Here is a 25,638-nt window from a genome sequence, read left to right on the forward strand (position 1 = left end):
AAGTGGTTCAGCTGGTTCGCCCTGTCCAGGTCTCCCTCCACAGAGCTGCTCTTCTTAAGGCCAGTGATGGATTTTTATATAGTCCCACACCTCCTTCATGTTGTTTTCTTGCAACTTCTGTTCCATCTTCCTTCTGTAGTCCTCCTTAGCCTCTTTCAGCTTATTCTTGAGTTCCCCCTGTACTCGCCTCAGCTCTGCCATGTCCCCCTCCTTAAACGCCATCTTTTTCCTATTGACAAGGGTCTTGACATTACTGGTTATCCAAGGCTTGTTATTTGGATAGCAGCGTACAGTCCTTGTGGGAACAACAATGTCCATACAGATAGTCAGTAGTGCAATGTGTGACCTCTTCTAAGTCCTCTCCATTCAGTAGCACACTCCAGTCAGTGGACTCAAAGCAGTCTCTGAAAGCCTCATCCGCTTCTGGTGTCTACTTCCTGAAGGTGCGTGTGGCAACTGGTAGCCTCTGAACTTTTGGCTTGTACATTGGCTGAAGATGAATGAGGTTATGGTCCGACCTCCCCAGTAGAGGAAGGGGGTGGCACTGTAAGCAACCCTCACGTTTGAATACATGAGTTCTATTGTCCTGTTTTTCCTAGTTGGGCAGTCAACAAACTGGTAAAAGTAAACACAAACAACAATGGCGTGCGAGAACTCCCTCGGCATTTAGTATGGTCGTAGACTGACTGCTAACTCCACATCCTTACAGCATACAGTCTCCTTCACTGTAACATGTCCGGGATTGCACCATCTATTGTTTATGTATCGCACCAGTCCGCCTCCCTTCTTTTTGCCAGAAAGTTTACTGTCTCTGTCTAAACGGGCTACACTGAAGCCGGGCAGCTCAACGTTAGCCGGGGGGATATGGCTTGTTAGCCACGTCTCCGTAAAGCATAGCAAACTACAATCCCTGTACAACTTCTGATTTCTTACCAGGGCAGCCAGTTCGTCAGTCTTGTTGGCCAGTGAGTTCACGTTTCCCATAACCATCGAAGGAACTGAGGGCTTGTGTTTCCACTTCTTCTCCCGACGCCTAGTCCTCACTTTAACTCCCGCTCTGCACCCCCGAAAGCACCACAGCTCCTCCGGGATGTTTACGTGAACCCTACCAGCATTCCGTCGTATTGCAAGCAGCTGATTCCCTGTGTACACAAGTTTGCTGCCGCTGGAGCATTGTAATAGATCCATATCCATAGGATAGAATGAAAACACTCCTCAAAGTGCATAATCCAAAAAAGTTGCTTAGTAAAAAGTAAACAAAAGACGGTAAAAAAACACAAAGACACGGAGCTACCTCGACATGCTGCCACTCTCGTCGGCGCCGGAACCGGATCAAATAATCTGACAATGTATAATAATATACAGATTGTTCATGAAAAAGGTTGTCATGTATGGATTCCCAAGAGTCCAAGCTTTCAAATGGTGTATAGCATTACTATGCTACATAGCAATATAGTCGCCCATACAGTCAGACACCCGCCAAAAGGCTCATGCACCAGTAGCTCCAACAACAGAGTTTTACTAGAAATCGCTTTTATTAAGAGCAGTAAACGAGTAATTTTTTTCACAATTTACCATTTAACTTATGTATGATGTGTTTGTCTTAGTAAGTTACGTTGGTTTGTTGAATTCTGACTGCATGCAGTTGTAGATGAGTGAGAACGAGGAGTGTGGTGCTTAAAACATTAGCATAAGCTTACCTTTGAACGGACGACAGTTTTCTGCCTCACTTTTACCATCTCCAGGTCCTGGACCCATCCATCTGTAAAAAAGACCTGGGCCTGCTGCAGCGACTTGAAGTTACTGAAAACTCTGTGTGTGTACGCACTTAACACTTAATATCATGTAGTTGTATTTATGTGGGTGCTGGAATTTGGGCAACAGGTTGACGTTCCCTGACCAGTCGCTATGCTCGTAAGGATCCAGTCCTTTGATTCTCTTTATTTTCTCGTCATACCTCGTCTTTGCATTATGATTTAGTTTTAGGCGGTATGGTCCAACAATGTTTTCTTTAGCCCGCTGCATTTTGTAGGATTATATTCTGTTATCACGCTAATTTTTAATTATTTTCATGCCACAACACTGGCCTGCTATGCTAGCCCATGTAAACAAGCCAAACATTCCCATAATTCTTTGCGTTCTGATGACGTTGCCGTCCATTTGGTCACATGTCTTAGCGATCTCTTTGATACCACCAGAGAATGTCTAATGTCCCGAATTGACGTCACCATCATGCTCTCCAACCACGGCGGCCTCCCTTGCAAAAACACAAGAGCCGAACCTCACTCAAGGTAATTCATCACTAACTAAAAGTTACCAATAGAATCATTCGCCTGATTACATTCTACTTCTTGCTCAACCGTAGTAAGCAGTTCTAATCATTTATTTAAGCGTTTCCTGTATGCAATCATGTTACATGGGGGGATCCATAAATGCAATCATGTTACATGGGGGATCCATATGTGTTCTCTGATCTGATCTCATGAACACACTTTTTTTGGAGGTCGGATTTTTAAAGTCGGGTCCTCCAAGTTTACGGTTGTCATGAAGGCAGTATCAAGTATCGAGCCCAATGAGCACTGGTCCGCTGGGGACGCTCATCAAAACGGCCCCCTGGTGACACTGAAGATCCACTTCCGCGACACGGCTGATGAGTGCTGTCGCGATGCGATCCCCTCCTTCAGATGTCTGTGAGCGTTCCATTTAAAATGTCAGTTTGCAGCTCATAGTCTGTTTGTTTTATCTTGTGTTAAGTGTTTCTCACAAATGTACAATTTAACAGTATACGGAAATAATAGCCATCAAGAAACGTTGCGAACATACCATGGGTGCAGCAGCACAATGATATCACGCAGCACCTGAAAATAGTCCCCGTAGGCTATTACTCACAACGTTTCTTGATTATTACGCCAGAATGACGGTATAGTTCCATGTCAAATCAGCCTAGAAAATTGCCACGTTTCCTTTTCTATTAGTCTTACACTTTCTAACTTGATAAGAGACCAGTTTTAAATAGGAAAATGACTGGAAATCATAGTCACTTTTAAGCGTGATGCTAGCAGGCGAGATGCTAATGGTCTAATCCGATTCAATGATCTATGCTAGGCTGTAGCTAAAAGTGGTATCGCCAGACTCAGAGGACGGCTGGATGAACTGGAGAAAGGTAAAACTCAATTGTTTAACTCGAGGGGAGGTGGAAAATGAGTGTATTTCCCCAAATGGTGACGTATCCCTTTAAAGCAACACCAAAGAGTTTTTTGTACCTTAAAATAATGTTGTTGTCCAAATGTCCAAAATTGTTTCCCTGGTTCATCAACTCTTAACAGGGTGAACGGCACTTCTGCATTTGCTTCGCGGCCCTCTATCGGCTATAACCGCACTATGTAAGTTTGCCAGATCGGGTAGCGGGTTTGTAGTTCGATAGAATGAGACATAAGAAACTACAAATTTGACTTGCATGATGTCGCAATACATCGTACTTTCATAAAATCATGCAGCATATTCTACCTTGTCTATGGACATCGTTATTTGCAAAGCCGTTGCTGGATAAACAAATAGCATGCGTGCGACAGAGGAAAAGTTCTTTAGTGTTGCTTTAATTTGTCTTGTAAGTGGAACCAAAGTTTCACAGGCACCGTGTCGCATTCAACGGATTCATTTGCATAAAGATGGGCATCGGCCAGCTTTCTGAAGCACAGCATTTTTTCAAATGCAGCGCCACCTTCCCAAGATGCTTTGCAGATGCGTTAAAGACGCTTGACGTCACCCATGGGAATAAAGTGGAGTGCGGCACAGCAGTCGCGTCGCACGGCCAGGTGTATCTGCACTGTGACGGTGCTGATCCACTAGTACTACAAAGCATACGCGTGGTGTCACACTGGGTCCGTGTAACGCTTTGCACTGCTGTGTTCTATTTGCAGAATCCACATGAAAAAATATAAAAATAGGCTTTAAAATCCGTTATCCATTCTTTAGGACGACACAGTAAATGGGTTATTATGCTTATTTTGATTTTCAATTGAGCACAATTACGGTTTTCTGTTCGTCTATGCCTTTAGATGGGATCAAGTGTGCATTCCAAGCCTGTATTAAACTACGTATCCCAAACGTCCCATGTCAAACAGGGGAGCGTACATAGGACCCGGGGAACATAGGACCTGGGGAACATAGGGATGACCCCTCAGACAGTGCTTGTGGTAGCCTAGACTGACCTTGATGACAAAGCATTCTGCTTTGGGGAATTATTTGCTATGGCATGGCCATCGTATCCAAATATACTGATATGTTCAACATAGGCTGAAAGTCATGTTTAACGTCCCATCTCCCCAAAATCGGCGAAGTTTTATTTATTAATCTCTAAAGTAATGAGTCAAAATCACGAACAACTTCAGGTGGCGCTCTTGTCCACCGTCTAGCCTAGCCCAGCTAGATGGTGTTCTTCCCCCGGTGCTCGTGGTTCAGTCCAACCACAAGCACAAAAAAGGAAAATTGATGCATCATTTCAATTTTTAACCTCTGAACAGAAATCCGTAACTGTGCTCAATTGAAAATCAAAATAAGCATCAATAACCCATTTACTGTGCCGTCCTAAAGAATGGATAACGGATTTTTAAGCCTATTTTTATATTTTTTCATGTGAATTCTGCAAATAGAACACAGCACTGCAAAGCGTTACATGGGCCGCGCTGCCTCCCCTCGTGCCTGCCTCAGTCGTGTGTGGGCGTTTCGTTTAAAATGTCAGTTTGCATCTCATAGTCAGTTCGTTTTATCTTGTCTTAAGTGTTTCTCACAAATGGACCACCAATTTAGGCATGTATTCAACAGCATACGAACCTATACAAGCCATTTTGAAATCTCATTTTATTTAAACTACTCAATGCAATCTCAAATCCTCACCAGAAACACCAACAGTCAATATATTCCTCCAAATCCTAGTTTCGTTTTATGTTTTATGGACTAGGTAGTCGTGGAAGAGATTGTTAAAACATTAATTTGTCTTGTAAGCAGAACCAAAGTTTCATAGGCACCGTTGTGGCATAACAAAGGACCTACAGCCTCGTGTTTTCATTGGATAGTCACATCGCGTTCAATGGATTCATTTGCATAAAGAGGGGCATCGGCCAGCTTTTTGACGCGCAACATTTTTTCAAATGTTGCGCCACCTTCCCGGAATGCTTTGCGTGCGTGTTAAAGTCGCTTGATGTCACCCATAGGAATAGAGTGGAATGCGACATAACAAAATGTTGTGTAGTACTAGTGGATCACCACCGTGACGCTCATGAACTCTGCCTCAAGGAAGCTGCGACTTCTCTTGGGGAAAGGGGTACCCTTGTTTGTTTGACAGAATAAGGAACTTCTTAAGAACTGAGTGATTTTTTCACATAGACCTCTGTTTCTCAAGGTCATCGAGTACTGTCAGTATGAAAAAAACCGAAAACAATCAGTTCTGCCTAGCTTGAGCCGCTGCAGCCAACAGTAAACTACAGGCAGCTACAGTGCTACACTCTGGGGGCATGTTCATGAATCCCCATGTTCAGGGATGGGCAAAAATGTGTATTATATATATATATATATATATATATATATATATATATATGTATATATATATATATATAATGTATTCTATAAGTATATCAAAATAAACTATAAAATACAGTAGCCACGGCATGTATTAAAATAAATACAGTATTTTTGTATTTTGAAAACATGAACATGAAGGGAACATGACATCACTATGCAAACCTTTGTGTCTATTTAATCTATTCTTTCATCAGTACACTGACTCTGTTGATTAATTGGACAGTGTTTGAGAGCAACAACTTTTCTCTGCCTACGAGACATGCAATAAACCTACAAACATTGAGTCAACAGATCAACTATTCTGACCTGCCTGTTACATCTCATAGCCTAAATACCAGTGTTTCTCCCGATACATTGACTTATTTGTGGCGGCCCACCACAATATCAACATTGACCACCACACAATGATTTTCTATGCTGTACTATTTACATTGGATGAAATCCTTTCATTGTACTACACAAAAGAACAGAACTGAGCATTAAGGCTTTCAATTACAGTTCAACTAAAAAAAAAAAAAAAAATTTGGCCTGGTAATATGAATCTAGAATTTGTCTGAAGAAGATTCTGGAGTTTAAGTTCATCTTTACAAAATGAAAAGGAGAAAATTAGACATATTTTGGAGCCACAGTGTGCACACCTTTCTCCTTTTTTAACCATCATTGTAGGCCTCATGTCCAGCAACGGTGATATCCAGTACTGTACTGCACTGAACTGAACTGAACCGAGCTGTCTGTCACCAAAGTCCTTTCAGGCAAGTCCCTCCACTCAGCTGCCACATTGTAACGCTTTTTGGGCACTTATCGGGCATCTATTTCGGCAGAACTGCGTCTGCACAAGGCTTCAGGAATCACGACACACTTGCTCCAGCTGGGAGATCACAACATGATTGGCACGATGTATTCACATGTCAACTTTTGGCGGCGGAATATAGATGACTGGCATGTTTGCATTACGAACTAACCCGATACATTTATATGAGAGATTCTTTGAGTGCTGTGTATCCTCATTAGAAAGTCTCTTCTGTCACCTGGTGCGGAGACGACGTAGCCTAGAAATCTAGACACACCCTAGCGCAACAAATTTAATTTGCTGCCCACGATCTCAGTACAGCCAAAACCCAAGAGCTCATCCTTGACTTCCGGTGCATACCAAATGCCAAAAATACCGGTCCAGGAAAATGGAGACGACCTTAGCACCACTTTAAATTCCTCTGAAGCCACATCAGCAACAACCTGAAAAACTAATACTGAACACTTCATTGCAAAAGTTCAGTGACTTTCATCAATCATCAACTTCTCAATCTGTTCGTCTCATCATCAAGTCCATCATAACATCTTCTATTAGCCTACAGTTCGCTACAGTAGTAGAACAATCAAACAAGGGCAAGATTACAGCAGGGTGTCACTAAAAAACACTGTAAACATTTTTCTTAGACATGTTACATTTTAACATTAACATAATTTCAGTTGACTGCAGACATACTGGCCCTATATTATTTTCGCAAACACGTTGCCACTGATTTCTGGATAAATTGAGAGCAGTAGTGCGTATAGAAGGGACCAACATTCTCCAATCAGCCTACACCAGCATAACGTTCTATTGCATTGCAACCCCCTCAATTGACAGAATGACATCTTTGCCCCGCCTTGGTACTCCATGAACTCATTGAAGTTGCTGGTCATGCCGTGGTGTGTGTGGTGGTTCAACCGTAGGGAACGCCATTCAACCAACGTCTCCGACATTTCAGCTGTGCGGCGAACTACCCAGCAACAATGTAACTTTCATACGTGCACAGGAGCTCGTTGGATCATCTTTTTTATTCGTTCACATGGTAATATAATAACGTTAGACGTACAATCAAATTCACTTTACCGAAATTTTGGAGTAAGACCTTCGAGCGTAAAATGAAGGATGGGGGAGGAAAGTGTCATCCATAGAACCACAGGCTCTTTGCTGCTGTCTCCAGTCAGCGACATCGTTGGAGTCCCTTTAGACCAGGTAGGAAGTTTGCTTTTTGGTGAGGAAAGTTCTGAATATCGTCTGAGTCGAAAGAAATATTGGCGGTATGTAAATGTTAGTTGTTTTCAATGGCTTTGAAATCGGAGTGGTTTTGCCTTCCATTTGCTGTGGTGACAATCACGGTCATAAACTTTACAGTTCACGCATGGTTTTTGACCATTATTATATTTCCGTATTATAATCTACAATATAGTGTATAGTGGTGTAGGTAGCCTACATGTCTTATTGCACTGATGATTCTCGACTGACTGATGATTCTGATTCTGGTGGTCTGTTGCTTCGGACGTGTTGCTTGACCTGTTGCATACTTGTTGACCAGTTGCATAGTTTCTGGGTGTGTGTGCTGTTTGTATTATCGGAGAGATGAGTCACCATTAGCGCTAGACAGCTTTGGAGACAGTGGAGAGACTACTGTATTGTACAAAATAACTGAATGTCACTTTTTGCACCCCTTTTTGAAATGTCCATCTCTCTCATTCTCTCTCTCTCTCTCTCTCTCTCTCTCTCTCTCTCTCTCTATCTGTGTCACCCACTTGCTCGCTTGCACACACACACACACACACACACTTCTGATTATGCGGGTCTAATGTATAGAGTTCCATTCAACCATGTTTGAGTTAGACAATAGAATTAGACCATTTATTCTAACAGCGTGGTCTCTATCTCTACCCCTGCTCCCTGACTCCTTTTTTCCCTCTTGTAGGTGAACTTCTTAGTTTGCCAGATATTTGGGCTTGCAGTGGCCTGCTGGTTCCGTCTCTCTCTGAGTCCGTGGCAATTTGGTCCAGTGGTCCGCCATGTCGTTGCCACTCTTCTTGGGTGCTGTTTTGCCATATTCTGCTTTGGCTGGTAAGAGAGCTGTCTCTGTCCCACAGTCCTGTGCAGTAGTAAAAGCACTTGCACATTAGGTCAGTTACACTGCTTAGACCACATGTAGATAGGAAAGCTCGTAGTCTGCACACAGTCTGTCAAATAAAGGGGAGCTTATAATCAAATAGGGGGAATTATTTAGATCACTTTTATTGGAGTGAAGTTTGCTCCTGTCATCTTGTTCTTGTTTTTTTCCTGCCTCTCATCAGGTATGCCTCTCATCTTTTCATCCTGGTGTTTGCATGTTACGCAATCATGGTCATGGCAAGCCAAGGCAACATTCACAGGTAAGCAAGTCAACACCGCCTTCCCCACAATTCAGTGTAAAAACACAGACACACCTGCCACAAACAAACCCAGAAATATATGGGTCTGTCAAGCTGTTTAGCAGATAACAACTAAGATATGCCAGCAGTACTATGTATGGCTCTGATTGGTCAGGGGGGTTTAGGTCACTCCGTCCAGAAAGACCTGTCTCTCTGTTTTATTGTCTTTAACTCTTCTGTTAATGGAATGCGATGAATGTTGGCAAGTCAACCCCATGGTATTTTCCTGTTTGACCGCACGCTTGCAGATAAAGGTAACATTGTTTTAGTGTATGCTACCAACTAACTGTGTGGCCGAAAGACTAAAATGTCCATATTGTTCATTCATTTACAGAGTTGTGTAGGAACAATGGGAGGGTGCCATGATTTGTGTTGTGATGTGTCATATTTTCCCCACAGGTATTCTATAATTGCAGCCATGGGGTACCTGACAGCATGCCAGATCAGCAGGGTCTTCATCTTTAACTACGGTATCCTGTCGACAGACTTCTCAGGGTGAGTTTGACCTTCCAGTATCACTGATATTATTTTTTTTATCAAAACATACACACATACACACACACACGCACATACACATCCACCCACCCACACACACACACACATACATACACACACACATCCTCACACTCACACCCACACGCATACACACACACACACACACACACACACACACACACACACACACACACACACACACATACACACACACACACACACACATACACACACACACACACACACACACACACACAGACACAGACACACATACACTCTCTTTAGAACCAATGAACTATAGTGTATTGACTTACGGTCACAGGTCTTGTCAATGTTGTGAAATACAAATCTCAAACTTATGTTTTGACCATAGACAAGCTGACACAGTTGTGTCGTAGTCATTACCTGCTAATTTGGCCTTCATCAGTGACCTCTACACCTGAGATATTTGCCCACATGTTCTTGTTGGCTGAGCCACGCCTGCGCTGCCTGACTCCTTTCTTATCGACTGAGTTGGTGGCAGGGAGGCCCAAACACTCCCTAAAATAAACACAAATGGAGATAAGACTGTGTCTAGCGGTGTCACTGTTTTACCTACCCGCCTGGTTGCCATCGGCCTGCCCTAGCTGTCTCCTCGGCCACAATGTAGTTGCAGACTCTGGAGATGGACTTGACACTGACCCGCCTCTCATCTGGACTGGTCCTGCATGTACAGTATCCAACTCTGGCTGTGTCCCGCATGTCAGATCTGGCTGTAATCTGACCCTGATTCAGCACATACTCGGCTCATATATGGCTCTGATCTGGCCCTGATTTCGTGTATATCTGACTCCGATCCGGCTCTGATCTCGTGTGTATCTGGCTCTAATCTGGCTCCGATCTGACTCTGATCTCGTGTGTATCTGGCTCTAATCTGGCTCCGATCCGGCTCTGATCTCGTGTGTATCTGGCTCTAATCTGGCTCCGATCCGGCTCTGATCTCGTGTGTATCTGGGTCTAATCTGGCTCCGATCCGGCTCTGATCTCGTGTGTATCTGGCTCTAATCTGGCTCCGATCCGGTTCCGATCTGGGCCTGGTCTGGTGTGGGTGTAGGCGAACGTGAGGCCGGACAGCCTTTCAGCCCCATCCCCTCTCTGGGCTTCGTCAGCTGTTTCACACACAAGCAGCTCTGTCTGAGGAGATGGACGGATGGACGGACACAGACGTCAGCTGCCTCCTATTAGCCCGGTGAATGGCCAGCCAGTGTGTGGGACCGCTGTGAGGCTGTCACACTGCTCTCTTAGCCGTCCTCTGCCTCCTCTTCTTCCCACGCTCCCACAGAGGCGCTGGCTCCGCTAACACACTGCAAACACACTGCAAACACACAGACACACACACAGACACACACACAGACACACACACACAAGCACACACACAGACACACACGGGCCTGCATTTAAATGCCTTCCCCTCCGAGGACTGTCCCCTGCTGAACTTTGAACTCGGTTAGGTTGTACCGACTGGGAATTTTAAGGAAAGAGGGAAGTGAGAGTCATTCAGTGCTCCAGAGACAGTTAATGCAATAAAGTGAGAAAATTCCTCAATCATCATTTCATTACCGGAGGGAGAGCTCTTTCATCTGTGAATGTAGCACTTCCTTGCTTCATGTTGAAGTTCCCTTGAGTAAAATATTCTACTCAATTCTACTGTAGGTGATTGACATCTTGGTTGGCTGCCTCTGTTGTAAGTGTGTGCATGTGTGTGTGTTTGTGATTTGTAAACAATGTATTTGGAAGCAAGTAGGCAAGTGTTGCAAATGTTACTAATGTTGCAAAACTGGAATGCCCAGAAAGACCGCATCACGGATTCCTCGAAGGCTGGGCATGATGAGTAACAGCCGGTTACACCAGGCCTGAACTGAAGTGTTCGGTTCACGGACGCCAGAAAAATCCATTTTAGATGAATGGTCTATTTTTTTCGAACGTACGCGCCGCTATCACGTCTGGTGTAGCTACTTCCATTGATTATAGTGGAAGCTAATTGTTGCAGCAGACACAACGCGAACGAAACGCTTCAGTTACGCGCCTGGTGTAGCTCAGCCCTAAGTCTGGTGGGGCCTCCCTTCTCCACAGTGATCCTAATCTCCTGGACGTGTTCCAGCCCAGTTTCTCTGTGGGAAAAAAAAAGACATTTTGAAAAGTGTCTTTGGAGTACGTCCTTGGGGCCATCAGTCATTCATTTTGGTTTGTGTCCAAACACAGAAGAGCCATGTTTTTAAGAACATGCAAGAAATGACACAGTTCTACATCGTTCAGCCCCTCTCGTCAGAGAGCTCTACTAGCAATAGTAACCCCTTAAAGGTTGTTAGATAAGAATGTTTCTACAGTGAGCTAGAGACTCATGTCACTTTGACGTGTTGGGTGTCATAAACCTGACACGCCCACCTGGGTAGCCTGCTGGGGCTTGCAAAGAGTCATTAGTGATGACTCAACCTAAGCTCATCTCTCTTCCCCTCTCCTCTTGCGAGTTCCTGGCAATGCCAATCCGGTCCTGGCTTCGTCAGCTAGCGCTGGACACAGCCCTGGTCATGTGACCGCGCTATGTGCAACCCTCGCACAAAGTGGTCAGTATCTTTGCCAAAACAGAGGACATTCTTTCCGCAAAGGCCTGAATGGAAACAAACACACAGTGATTGTTGCTTCACTGGGGCCACAATGCCAAGTGCGCAGACAGAATTGGTGTTCCCTCCTTCTCTGTAGGAGACACTGTTTGGAAGGAAGGGTCTTTCGAAGTGAAATTACATTTGTTGGCCTTGATTTTTGGAATTCCACTTCTGAGAAGAGGCTTATCCAGGTCTGAATGCTGTTAGGAATTATAAGGAGTAGGAATAGGACATGACACAGGCTCAAAATCATACCAGAAAAACATACTGTAAGTGTAGCTGCAAGTGGCAGCCCTCATGGCCACAGTATGACCTTTGAAATCGAAGGACCTTGTTGGAGCTTCATCTAGATTTTATGGACTATGGATGAATTTCCAAAAAACAAGACATTAATGTGATCTGATTGATTTGTTTTCTAGATTTTCTACCTAATAAAGATATGTAGGATACATAGTCAGTGTCACAAGTGTTTTCAATTAAAAGATTTTTATGTCAGAGGTCACTGAAACTAAGGATACATTTAGGACTAAATGAACTTGATTTATGTTTTTTGCAACAGTAAAGCGCTCAGAGAAAGCATATACCGATATTGGGAATGGATTGGTTATGGAGTTTAGATATTTAAATTTCATCACTAATAATATTATCTGTCTAAGACATTAACTGAGATATTTGAGAATGCAGACATTTAAATTATGTATGGATTTTGACATGAATATGTGGCTGTTTAAAGCCCCCCCACCCCCCACACACATTGACTGAATTTCCCAAACCTTTGTGTGTACATCAAAATAATTTTTTTAGTTATTGTATGTGCCAATATTTGTTAAGACATGGTCTATAGATAATATGTACAGATTTTCGTTAAAAGCGTATGAATGACCTCAGACAAGTTCATCTTGCTTTCACTTTTTAGTTTTTGAAAAAGCCGAAAAGAAGGGATAAAGAGACTTGCAGAAGACTTAAGAGATTATTATAGTGTCACCCTGTGTGTGTCATTTCATGTGCCTGTATAGCAGGGGACGTTTCCAATCCACTTGCCAATTTTTGTGCGTTTTGGCCCGATGGTTTTTGCTGCCCAATCACTTTTAGTCTGAAAATTGACAAGAACAAAAACGATAGAGTTCCAGCAGCTTCACTGCTTGGAACCCTAATAAATAGAATGCTGCCTATGAAAATTGAACTGACACAGCAGAGTGGATGACTGCAGTTGTACAGAAGGCCTCACCTTCACTGGAATGTGAATAGAGGACCTCTGGGATATTATAATGCAATGCTAATCCCCTATACCACAGAATATCTTTGGTTTCATCACCAAAAAAATGAATAGCTGTAAAAATTATGGCTATTTTGCATGGAATTTCACGAAATTCGGTGTGCTTCCAAAGACTGTTGTGCTGTTTCGGTTGTACCAAGTTTTGTGTAATGATTGGACCTTTACTGGAGAACATATAGGGAATATAACCATAATGTGCCACTCCCTGAAATTGTATTAAAGAGTATCTTTGAAAATCCAAAAAAGTTATCTTTGTCAGCATGGTCTATAGATGATATGCCTTGTTTCATGAAATTCAGATGTTTGGGCTTGAGGAGATAGATTAGTTTCACTTTAGGGCTTTTGAAAATGGCAATACATACATTTTTAGAGTTAAAGACCGCTTTTATTGATCATTTAAAACTTTAGGAGATTAGGACGACAAAATAATTCTGACCATAACGCTTTGGCGAGCATTCAAAACGGAAGTTCATTATTACAGCGTCACCTTGAGGTCAGTTTTTGTCATTTCATGTGCCTGAGTAGCAGGTGAAGTTCTCAACCCTCCTACCAATTATGGTGCGTTTTAGCCTGACAGTTTTGCTGCCCAATCACTTTTAGTCTGAAAATTGACAAGAACAAAAGCGATAGAGTTCCAGCAGCTTCACTGCTTGGAACCCTAATAAATAGAATGCTGCCTATGAAAATTGAACTGACACAGCAGAGTGGATGACTGCAGTTGTACAGAAGGCCTCACCTTCACTGGAATGTGAATAGAGGACCTCTGGGATATTATAATGCAATGCTAATCCCCTATACCACAGAATATCTTTGGTTTCATCACCAAAAAAATGAATAGCTGTAAAAATTATGGCTATTTTGCATGGAATTTCACGAAATTCGGTGTGCTTCCAAAGACTGTTGTGCTGTTTCGGTTGTACCAAGTTTTGTGTAATGATTGGACCTTTACTGGAGAACATATAGGGAATATAACCATAATGTGCCACTCCCTGAAATTGTATTAAAGAGTATCTTTGAAAATCCAAAAAAAGTTATCTTTGTCAGCATGGTCTATAGATGATATGCCTTGTTTCATGAAATTCAGATGTTTGGGCTTGGAGGAGATAGATTAGTTTCACTTTAGGGCTTTTTGAAAATGGCAATACATACATTTTTAGAGTTAAAGACCGTTTTATTGATCATTTAAAAACTTTAGGAGATTAGGACGACAAAATAATTCTGACCATAAGCCGCTTTGGCGATACTTCCGAAAACGTGAAGTTCATTATTACAGCGTCACCTTGAGGTCAGTTTTTGTCATTTCATGTGCCTGAGTAGCAGGTGAAGTTCTCAACCCTCCTACCAATTATGGTGCAATTTAGCCTGACAGTTCTTGCGGCCCGAACACTTTTAGCCCTTTCTAAAAATGGATGAGAACAAAAGCAATTGGGTTTCAGCAGCTTCGCTGCTTGGACCCCAAATGTGTAGAAATATCTATTTAGTGTAAGCACCACCCAGACACACTCTGACACATGAGGATATATTATGAAAACACTGAAGCAGTATTTGGTGAGGGAGTTGCTTTTTTTTCCCTATTCGCCTGTCTGAACTCAGTGACAGTATGTCTGTGAGTAATTGATGTTAATGGCATGTCTGGTCATGGACAAAGAACAAAACGTTTTATCGTTTGAGTGTCTGTTTCCACACCCTGAGACTCTGAAAGCAGCTCACAGGTTCAGTCTAGTTATATTCACTTCCTAATTCTCTTAAAGGTGCCATGTGTAAGAATTGAGGTAAAAATATCCAAAAAATGAGCTACACGCATCCAAAGAATGAGAAGAAATAAGGTTGATGATGTCATTTAAAAAATGACAAGGTATAGTGCTGCAGAGATATCAACCTGAATTAGCATGCTAAATTACTAGCCACAGCCCGACAGGTGTCATAATACCAGTTTCGGCCATGAGATGCGGTATGCGGGCAACATAACCGCCAGCCAAACTGCAATACACGTTTCTCGGTTGTTACTCTAGGGTAGACCAACTTATTTTCTGGAGGTATACTGCCCCCATCTTTTATGGAATGTGGAGTATGAATTGATTTTTTGGCGGACATTACACACGGCACCTTTAAGAAAGACACACAAAGATATTAAGATCAAAGAGAATTTGACGCAAGGAAGGCTTTCTTTTCAGGAAGCATGTTTCATTGGATGCCTTAGCATTCCTGGTTGAGCACCTTGAATAAATATGTAGCACCACACCTAATGTATGCATGCCATGACTCAATTATTCCATTTAGACTTCAATGGAACTTCAAATCCATTCCAATTTCCTGAGTTGTGGTTAAAACGATGGTTCAGAGTAATTTCAGCCTAGGGTCCTTTGCACCATGACCCTGAGCCAAACACCCTCCCAGAACCTGTTTTCCCTTGGTCGAACCCTGGTCGAGTAGCGCTGTCAGAAACTAATGAGTTTCTGCAGGCGTAATGGAACCAACTTTTATCTCGTAAATTACCCCACTAATAATGCCCTGAATGGTACCTAAACTTCTACAGTATGTTCTTTTACTCATAAAACGAGGCATTGAAAAGCTTGTAGGTACACCAGGAGTTTATTTAAATAACACTTGCCTGATGGATGCTACTATCTGCTACAATACCGCTGCATCGACGTTACTTTCGTGATTTGGGAAAAGCCCGTAAAAGTCCTGGCAGGAAGCGATTACATCAACGTTTTTTGGTATATCCAGTTTTTAATATATTTTTTTCTGAAGTGTTTACAACTTAGTGTTAACTAATAATTGTTGCAAACTGGTACTACGAACAAAATATTAGTGCATTCCTGGATCTACATCCTTATGCATGCTTCCTGCCAGGACTTTTACGGGCTTTTCCCAAATCACAGAAGTAACTCAGAATTTTTCACCTGTTCACAAAATACCTCCTTTTCCAGGCCTTTGATGATAGTCACACAGAAGATCACTATCCTCGCATTTCAGGTGCACGATGGTAAGGACATTATGATGACAAGTCTGAATGTTTTCAAGCATTAGTTAAATGCCGACCTCTTCAAAACATTTAAATGTATTTGTTATCTTACCCCACAAGTGTGTTTGTGTGTGTGTGTTTGTGTGTGTGTGTGTGTGTATGCATAGTATAATAATGTTACATTTAGATTTATATAGGGTTTAACTGTGATTTATATTTTATGCTCTAAATGCACAAATCTAAACTGATTTACTTACATAAGTGCTTTGGATAAAAGTGCCCACCTAACATGTGTTGTGTTATCAGGCACATGTAAAGAAGACACACTGACGGCAGAGCAAAAAGAGCAGGCTGTACTGTAAGTACTCGACACGCTACTTTTCACTCTTACTCTTACAGCTTTATGATTATTAGTATTATTTTTTAATTATTATTATTATTTTTTAGCTAATGCACTATGTACAGCACTTTGGTCAGTGCCAGCTGTGGTTAAATGTGCTTTACTTACTTACTAACTTATTATGAGAATATTTTACCTTCAGCCATGAATGCATTCTTGGTGGATTTCCAGAGGTAGAAGAATACAGGGTTTACCGCAGCACTTTGCAGTCAAGGCGGCCGCCTTGGCAAAACATGCCTGCCGCCTTAACTACATCAAAAAAAAAAAGTAGTCCACTGTGTTACTCTGTCCTGTTTTCTCCATTTCATTCCACTGTGTTACTCTGTCCTGTTCTCTCCCTTTCATTCCAAACTGTGACCAACGCCAGTCTCCATTCTCCGCAGAACGCATTAAGAAAATAATAAGAAACCTGCTATAAATCGAAAAATAATCTTTACATAAGTGATATGCCTCCAAATCAGAGCTAGTGAGCAGAGCTGAGCCACGCAAATATCCCGCTCCTTGCTCTCAAGAATCAGTTAAATCCAGTGGTGTAGTCTACTTTTTTGAGGTGGGCGTACTGTATATTTGGCCAGTCATGGGCTCAGTGGTTACCAAACTAGGGGTCGGGACTCAACCCCTCGGGACCAATATTAAGGGACAAAAATGTTTGTGGGGGTCGCAGATTTGCACTTACCTGCCCCTTGCATGCGTGAGGGACAGCATAAATTCACTTTCATTGTGTGGACTGTGTGCTGTGTATCTCAAAGGCAATGGAACTCCATGTGGCACTTAATCTTTGTACTCATCTCTCATAGAGCAAGGCCTAATAGAGTGATTGTTTTAAAGCAGCAGAACACCATCACATCTTGAGACAGGTTGTGTGTCTTCGACATGTCAAATTTATTTATAAATGAAAAATAAAACCAATAGTAAATAATCATCAAATACCCTCTCCAGCTCTTGAAGTTCCTGCTTGCACCTGCTGGTCCACCATCTCAGTGTCAAAGGTCCCCTCCAGCTCCCCTTGCACCTTGTTGCTGACTGCCACTGCCATCTAGAGAAAACAACAAACAACTCTGTTTCATATGAGTTCAGATGCAAAGCCCTCTAAAAGCTATGACAAAAATAGGCCAATTTTAAGTTTCATTTTGAAGCATTTTCATCTATGACAATCAAAAATGTTACTATCAAGTAGGCCTACAGCAAGTCAAGCCCAAACAAAATTAGATTAGCTGATTTTAAAATGTTGGTCAATAGAAATATAGCCTGTTTTGTAAACTCATCACATATGATAAGGCTTTCCAGTTATCCAATATGGTCAATCTATTGTCTCAATTGTGTTTCATGTGACGTGCAGAAGCTACATTCATGCATTGTTTTGCTCCAGTTGATAATGTTTTTTGCGTAATTTGTCAGCTGTGATAATGCGTTCAATAAATTCCTCTTTTATGTCAGAAATATAACATGCCCATGATTGATGCTTGTATGGTCAGGCGTATCTAATCTAGGCCTCTCTTATGTTCAATCAGATTCGCTTTGCCCTCCCGTTTTTTCTGTGCCCACCCATTTGAACATTTCTGGCTACGCTACTGTTAGAAAAGAAAGTGATAAGTCATACGTGTACAATTCCTACAAACAACTAGATACTAACAATGTAGAGCAAGAATAACCATGTGGTGACACAGTTTCAGTGAGTAAAGATTCATTTTGGAATCTAAGAGGACACATTTCGCGGAAAAATGAGAGTGTGCGACGGAGAGCAAACAAAAACGTGAGCAATTTGAATGTGCTTCATATCAAGTAGAAGGCTAAATTAACACTTGGATGCTAAGCCTGTATTCTTTAGGCAATTAATCCCACTGATCCCTTTAGTTTTAGGCTTATGTGTATTAACGTTGTCAAGCGTGTTTGTTGTTGCACTATCGGTGTTGCATCTTTTAAAATAAATGTTCTGAGTGAAATATATTGCTGTTGCTCTTAGTTCTTTGGGATTTAAGTTTTCTGTTTAAGGTGACAAGTCCATATTACACAAAACTATAAAATAATCTAAACTTCATTCACTCTTGGTGTATAGATCAGGACATACTTGCGGAACAGGCTGCAGGGCAACAGTCTGACAGCCTGCATGAAGATGGGTATTAATGGTCCAATAGTAAAACAGTATAAGTATATACTGTACACAGAGGAAATATGTAGTCAGAAAGATTGGGTGTTGAGGGTGAGGGTGTTGGCCTGCAAACTATAGTGTCTGTGGAAGTGTTGGCTCCCATGGAAGTCAAAATGCAAGCAAAAGTGTGTGTGGTTGCAACAAGCAGTGAATTTTTTTCAGGTGCCGTGAGCTTGCCATCCGATGCCTGTTTGGGATTTAAACACAGCAAAACTGGATTTAGTGTTTAGGCTTATTTCGCTCTATCTCTCTCCCAGATCGAAACCTTCACTGCTGCAGTACCTGAGCTACAATCTGAACTTCTTCAGCGTGCTGGTAGGGCCCTGCAGTAATTATAAGGACTACGTGGCCTTTATTGAGGGCAGGCATGCCCAGCACAGGCTGCGGAGGCCGGGGGCTCAGGGAGTGTCTGTGCAGAACGGCTGGGACAAAGTGGCCGAGCCTTCCCCAGTGGTGAGACAAAGGCACATTCAGCAGGAGAACAGCTATTGTCTTGCTCTCTCTCTCTCTCTCTCTCTCTCTCTCTCTCTCTCACCCACACACACACACAGACCCTTAACCTGATTCTTGCGCTTCCTTAATAATTACACTCGATAATCATGTATGTAGTGTCATAAATTGTCACCGGCATGGTAGTGATAAGTAGTTTAGTCTGTAAGTAGATTGAGCTGGTTAGCCCTATTGACCTAAATGCCCATATGGTTATGAACAGTGCTGCACAGCATGTGGATATTTTAGCTAGTTGTTTTTTTTTTTTTTTACAGGTCTGACACATTTATTGATTTGTGTTCACTCATTCTCCACAGGGCGCTGTTGTCCATAAGCTGCTTGTCTGTGCTGGATGTCTGCTGGTGTTCTTTACCATCACTAAAGCCTTTCCCATCGCATACAACATAGACCCGGTCTTCATCAGCGAGGCACCCTTCTTGACCAGGCTATCGTACGCCTTTGTGTCCATACAGGCAGCTAGACCCAAGTTTTACTTCGCCTGGACGTTAGGTATGGGATTCACACCAATGAGACTTTTTCAGACTGCTGCCATGTAGCCATGTCCATCTGAAGTGTTTGGTGCAATACACGTCAGACTCTACAGAAGGACGTTGTCTCTCAAATGCTTGTCTTTTGTTGTAGTAGTTCAGACCTGGGAAGCCATTGTTCCTTGTCTTTCTGAGTGATGCCATGTGAACTAAACTTGTTTATCTAGGGCCAAAGAAACCTAATACTCTACTGTGATCCCCTATACAGGAGAGTTACCATTCATAACGGTGTTAATGTTTGCATGTCATGTCTTATATATTTATTTATTTATTTATTTATTTTTAAATGTTTTTATTGCTTAGCGGATGCGGTCCACAATGCAGCAGGGTATGGCATCAAAGGTCTAAATGAGAATGGAGAAGTGTCCTGGGACCTCATCTCCAATATTCATATTTGGGAAATTGAGGCAAGTGAATGGAAGAAGTTCTTTCAAACATGCCAGGCTGGAAGTTTGAAAAAAAAAAAAAAACGTTGGTAAACAACTGCCATAAAACAGAAACGTGTTTGCAACATGTTTTTTGTGTTGTCAATTTAATGATAGGTCACAGGCGCTGTCCCATTCCTGTTATTAGCATTTTGAACCCTCGCAAACTTGATGACTTACGACTTACGACTGATGTCCGTTAAGTGTGTGAGGGTCCAGGGCTTAGGGTTTAGAGGAGAGATTGGGATTCAGCCATAGACTCTGATTCTGCTTACGAATACGAATTACGAATACTTTATTATCCACAGATATGAAATCTTTTCTTTGGTTTCACCAAGAGTACAAGGGAGACAGGACAATCAACAGGACACAACATAGATAAGACGGCAAGACAGGCAATACAGACAATTCATTTCATGAAAAAAGACATTACAAGGTTGCTTCTACAAGAAGTAAAAAAGAATAAAAGAAGATAGATAAATATAGCCTATTTGAAGTGCTTGCTGTGCATAGAACCTGCCACCCAGAATTCTATCTCGCCCTACATTCCATTGTTATGTACGGTTTCTAGTGTTATTTAGCACCTTTACAGCGTTGGGGAAAAAGGATTTCTTAAAGATGTTTCTGTCTGCTGTTGGTACTCTAAAACGCCTCCCTGAGGATAGGAGTTCAAATTCACTGTGTAGAGGGTGGGAGGGATCACTAATAATTTAATAATGCTTAACTGGTGTTTTCTTTGTTATTTTCTTCAGACAGCGACCAGCTTTAAAAACTTCATCGACAACTGGAACATTCAGACAGGGATTTGGCTGAAATGGTGAGACTTTTCTTTCATTGTTCAGGATGGATTATTCGATTGAAAAAGACATAATTGCTTACAGACAATATAGTAATTTGAGAACATGACAATATGACAATTAGGATAAAATTATAATGATAAAATTGTGAAATATGATAAAGTAAAGCTTATAATATATAATATATAATATAATATGCGTTATGGTTTGTATATTATAGTAGTTATTTATTTTCATTGATTCACTATTGATTGAATTGATATTGTTGTTTATTATTGTTATTCTCCTTAATGTAGTCTTAGCAACTTTTTAAATTGTTTACTGTTAAATGTAACTTTGTATTGTTTGAAGTGTGTGCTACGACCGTGCGTCCCGCTACCGTACGGCACTGACGTTCGTGCTGTCGGCGCTGTGGCACGGCGTCTACCCAGGATACTACTTTACCTTCCTCACCGCCATCCCAATCACTATGGCTGCCCGCGCAGTGAGTCTCCATACTTTCCTGCCTTTGGCCATACCTAAAATACACCAGTAGAATGGAATAGACTGGAATAGAACACACTGCACATTCTTCAGAATGTTTGCCTGGCTTCCAAAGCATGGCAGGGCAGGCTCCTTTCTATAGCACTGTTCATATACACTGGCGATTCAGAGCACTTTACTGATGGGCAGATAAAAGAACAAAAGAAAAATACATTATTAAAGAAAGATAAAGTAGATGTAGTCTGTCATAATATCCCTGCCCAGTGCCCACACACTTCCTTGTTCATATAGGCCCACCCACATTATGTACACACACTCACACTACTACCATCACATTGTTTTGCTCCATTTACATTCTTGTTTCATTCATGTCATGTCAGAATGAATGAAGGACTCCTTCCACCCTGACTAACCTTTGTACCCCCCCCCCCTCAGATGCGTAAGAATGTGCGACATCACTTCCTGTCGTCCAGCACACTTAAGCTGAGCTATGACGTGGTAACTTGGGCCGCCACCCAGCTCACTATCTGCTACACCGTCATGCCTTTCCTGCTGCTGGCAGTAGAACCTACGATGCAATACTACAGGTGTGTGTTCGGTCTCAGCCACTACACTAAACTGCACACCTGTGCAGTAGAGCCCACGATGCAATACTACAGGTGTGTCTTCGGTCTCAGCCACCACACTAAACTGCACAACTGTGCAGTAGAACCCACAATGCAATACTACAGATGTGTTTTCGGTTTCAGTCACTCCACTAAACTGCACACCTGTGCAGTAGAGCCCACGATGCAATACTACAGGTGTGAACAGTCAAAGGAGCTTAGGAGAACATAGCCTTCCTAATACGCTTATGTCACACAGTGCCATTTTCAATATTTTCTGTGCTGAAACTAAACTTTGGTTGTAGAAAGTTCTGAAAGTTGCTGTGAGTGAATGGAGTAATAGCTTACTGCTTTGTATTTCTTACCAACGATGGAACCAATAACTATTTTCATTGTTTTCCAAGAGATAAAGACATCCATTGGCAGTGGATTGCCAAAAAAAAGTGAGAGGTTGGACCGTATTTTGACATTTTGCTAAAATCGTTTTCTGACCTTCTATATGGGTGGTGATGCAGCCCTCTGTCCTATTAATATATCCTTAATACTGATCTCAGGATCCGTAAAATGCCGTTTACGTGACATTAGGCGTATGTTAGAAAATTTGACGAGGATATATTTTTGAGACAATATACTTGTAATAACTAAAAATTAGCATGTAAAGCAAAATATTTTCTAAACTTTAATAAAATACGTAAAAATACATCGCCCTAAAATGTATAGGGAAGTGAAAACTATTTAAATCGTGGATTCTCTTGTCTTTCCCATGTTGAACATTGACCAGAGCGATTGACCTCTGTGTGACTTTATTTTTATGCCTGAATGAAACAGGAAATCATGGATTACTGCTTGAAAGTTCAGGAGCACTGTTCACACACACACACACTCCCCCTCTCTGTTTATCTCCCTTTCAGATAAACTGCCCCTGTCTCCAACAGTGTGTTGCTTCTATCTAACCCCCTCTCTCTCTTGTTTTCCTCCCCTTCAGATCGATGTACTTCCATGTGCACATCATCAGTGTGCTGCTCGCACTCTCTCTGCCCAGCAAACCCAGAGCCCCCCGGCCACAGCCTCAGCCTCACAACCTCAACAACAACGTGAAAGGAGACTGACGTGCTCCTTTGCTGAACAAGTGTGTGTGTTTGTGTGTGTTTGGCAGGGGCAGGATGGGACAAAGGCCCCTCTGTGTGACCACAACAAAGAGTGCTCAGCAAGGACAGCACCCGCTGGTTGGGCGGCCCTGAGCAGCAAAAACACACACACACACACACACACACACACACACACAGAGAGAGAGAGAGAGAGAGAAATGCCTACCAGACACAAATACACACAGAAATACTCAACACACACATATACATATACACATACACACATAAATACCCAATACACATGCACATACATACACTTGTAGAGATGGGCACACATACACAAACATTTTGTAATGATATAGATCAATACAAACACACAACTCTGTCCACATACTGTACACCTGCTGTCATTTGTGCAGTCACTCACTCACATACATACACACACACACGATACAGCACAGCACAACACATGCACTCACTATGATATGCCAATTCATTCATGCATATACATACACTCCACCCACTCTTAAACATGGAGTCGTGTGTATGCAAAGTTGCACACACATGGGTATGCATTTACCCAGGTTGCATGCTGCCAACAGATTCCTCTGGCCAGCATGCAGCATGCGCTGGTCACTGAATTGCATTGACACTGAGCCAAAGGAGCCTCACAAACATGGCCGCAAAACATGGCTGCACAGAGGTCAGGGGTCACGTCACTGAATCCACTGTACTGTCTTTGCACTCTCTCTGGGCCCAGGTCACTGGGAGATCTGGTCACTTGGCACACTTTTATCGGTTAATTAATGCTAGCTACTCTCGCCTGGGGGGTGAAATATGAGGTGAGAAATGCGTTCAGATTTCACAAACAGAGGCGGACATTTTATTTCTTTGAACTTTTTTTTGATTCAAATGTTTTCGTGCAAACATTATCAGTTGTTGGAAATGGCACGCAACAAGGCAGTTGTCACAGATGTTTGCCACTTATTTCCATTTTTAGTATACCGTCTGGGCCGTTACAGTTGTGTTTGTACGTAAATAGTACTGTTGATGTTCTGGGTGCTGGTTGAGTCTGATTACTATTAATTTAACACCACTGAGTAACTATTTATTTGAGAATTACATTGTATCTGAAGAAGGGCTGGCACTAGGCGGGAAGGATAGATGCTCTTCCTTCACAAGACTGTTCACTGGGGTCACCGTAGGACCCTGCTTGCCCACAGCCAACCATGTTGTGTGTCTGCATTTTGAATTTTATGTTGTTGTTTTTTTTTTGTCAGAAATGCCTATTTTGAGTGTAAATCTTTCAAGGATGAATGTCTTTGTTTTTATCAGCTAATACTGCTACAAGTCTATGTGTGTGTGTGTGTGCTCCTGATATGTGAAAAAGGGAGAATGTTGTATGGGTGTGATGACAATAAACTGATTAACAATGCAATTTCAAACTACTTTAAGTGCACTGTTATCTTTTATGATCAAACCTAAAGTCTGCTTTCTGAAGGGCTGTTTCTCTGACTACACTCACCATTGCAGTTAAAGCAGCAGTAAGGAGTTGCTACTAGCAATACTTTCATCTAAACTTCCTACATGTAGGTGGCATTGTAGTGCCGTAAAAAGCTTTTCAAACCTTTTGCATTAGTTTTCTGATCTGAACCACAGAACTACATAGTTCCGAGCATGGACGGCTCATAGGAATATCAGGTGTGTTTATTATATGTCCTTCACGTATGCAATCAAAGTAAAGTAATACTTATTACTATAAGTCAAAATTATTTCTCTACACAAAGGGAAAAAGTCCAGCATACTGATGCTTTAAGAACTGGGTGAGTTCAGTGCATTCACCATAATTCATAACTCAGATATTGTTTTTAAATCTCTTCACTTCAACTACAACTATAAATTGTACATATACACATTCAATTATGTATTATTACATCACATGTAAATTATTATTTATTTATAAATTAGAAAGGCCCACTGTGATTTCTACATTTTTATCAGCACTAGATGGCACTGTGGAGTTTAGTGAATAGGTGCCATCAAAGAGCAAAATATTTTTTTTCTGGAAAGGGTTTTAATTAAATCTAAAGCATAACTTAATGCTTAAGTCCTTTAAATATTATTGTAACAGCACAGACCTACTACACAAAGCCTGCTAAATGGATAGGTGACACCACCAACTTTGGAAATTGTAATCAGATACGATAAATAAGGTTGGACAAAATTTATGTTGTCCAAAGTTTGTTTGTCTGTCTCTTTGTTTAATACAATTTGCTGTTATTCCATTCGGTCAGTTCCAGAAAACCATGCCTGACCTTTCTCTCATTCTAACATCTTTTCAGACATATTAAAATGTCAGGAGTTACCAAATCAGTAAAAGACAGCAGACCAGACGATTCTGGAAAAAAGAGGTTAGGACTTAGTCAGATCTCATAGCATAAGGAACGCTAAATTATGTAAAATTCACTCATCTGTGG

General features: G+C 41.8%; 1 protein-coding gene across 1 annotated transcript; it reads left to right on the forward strand.

Moving 5' to 3' along the window:
• The first annotated feature begins 7,267 nt into the window (after positions 1-7,267).
• On the forward strand, positions 7,268-23,354 carry mboat1 (membrane bound O-acyltransferase domain containing 1). The gene is made up of 13 exons (XM_048261650.1): positions 7,268-7,579; positions 8,304-8,449; positions 8,680-8,757; positions 9,196-9,291; positions 16,143-16,198; positions 16,484-16,535; positions 18,984-19,179; positions 19,533-19,725; positions 20,067-20,170; positions 20,941-21,005; positions 21,337-21,469; positions 21,904-22,055; positions 23,059-23,354. Exons 1-13 carry the CDS (start codon positions 7,493-7,495, stop codon positions 23,180-23,182), a joined length of 1,482 nt encoding a protein of 493 aa, XP_048117607.1. The 5' UTR covers positions 7,268-7,492; the 3' UTR covers positions 23,183-23,354.
• The last annotated feature ends 2,284 nt before the right edge of the window (positions 23,355-25,638 follow it).

Source organism: Alosa alosa, chromosome 13 (assembly GCF_017589495.1).
Source record: "Alosa alosa isolate M-15738 ecotype Scorff River chromosome 13, AALO_Geno_1.1, whole genome shotgun sequence".
NCBI classification, from domain to species: Eukaryota; Metazoa; Chordata; class Actinopteri; order Clupeiformes; family Clupeidae; genus Alosa; species Alosa alosa.

Excerpts from the sequence above, each read along its gene's own strand:
- mboat1 (XM_048261650.1), top strand. The coding sequence starts at position 7,493 with ATGGGGGAGGAAAGTGTCATCCATAGAACCACAGGCTCTTTGCTGCTG. Across the intron at positions 19,180-19,532 it reads TGGCCGAGCCTTCCCCAGTG|GGCGCTGTTGTCCATAAGCT; the intron begins GTGAGACAAAGG and ends CATTCTCCACAG. Across the intron at positions 21,470-21,903 it reads TCACTATGGCTGCCCGCGCA|ATGCGTAAGAATGTGCGACA; the intron begins GTGAGTCTCCAT and ends CCCCCCCCTCAG.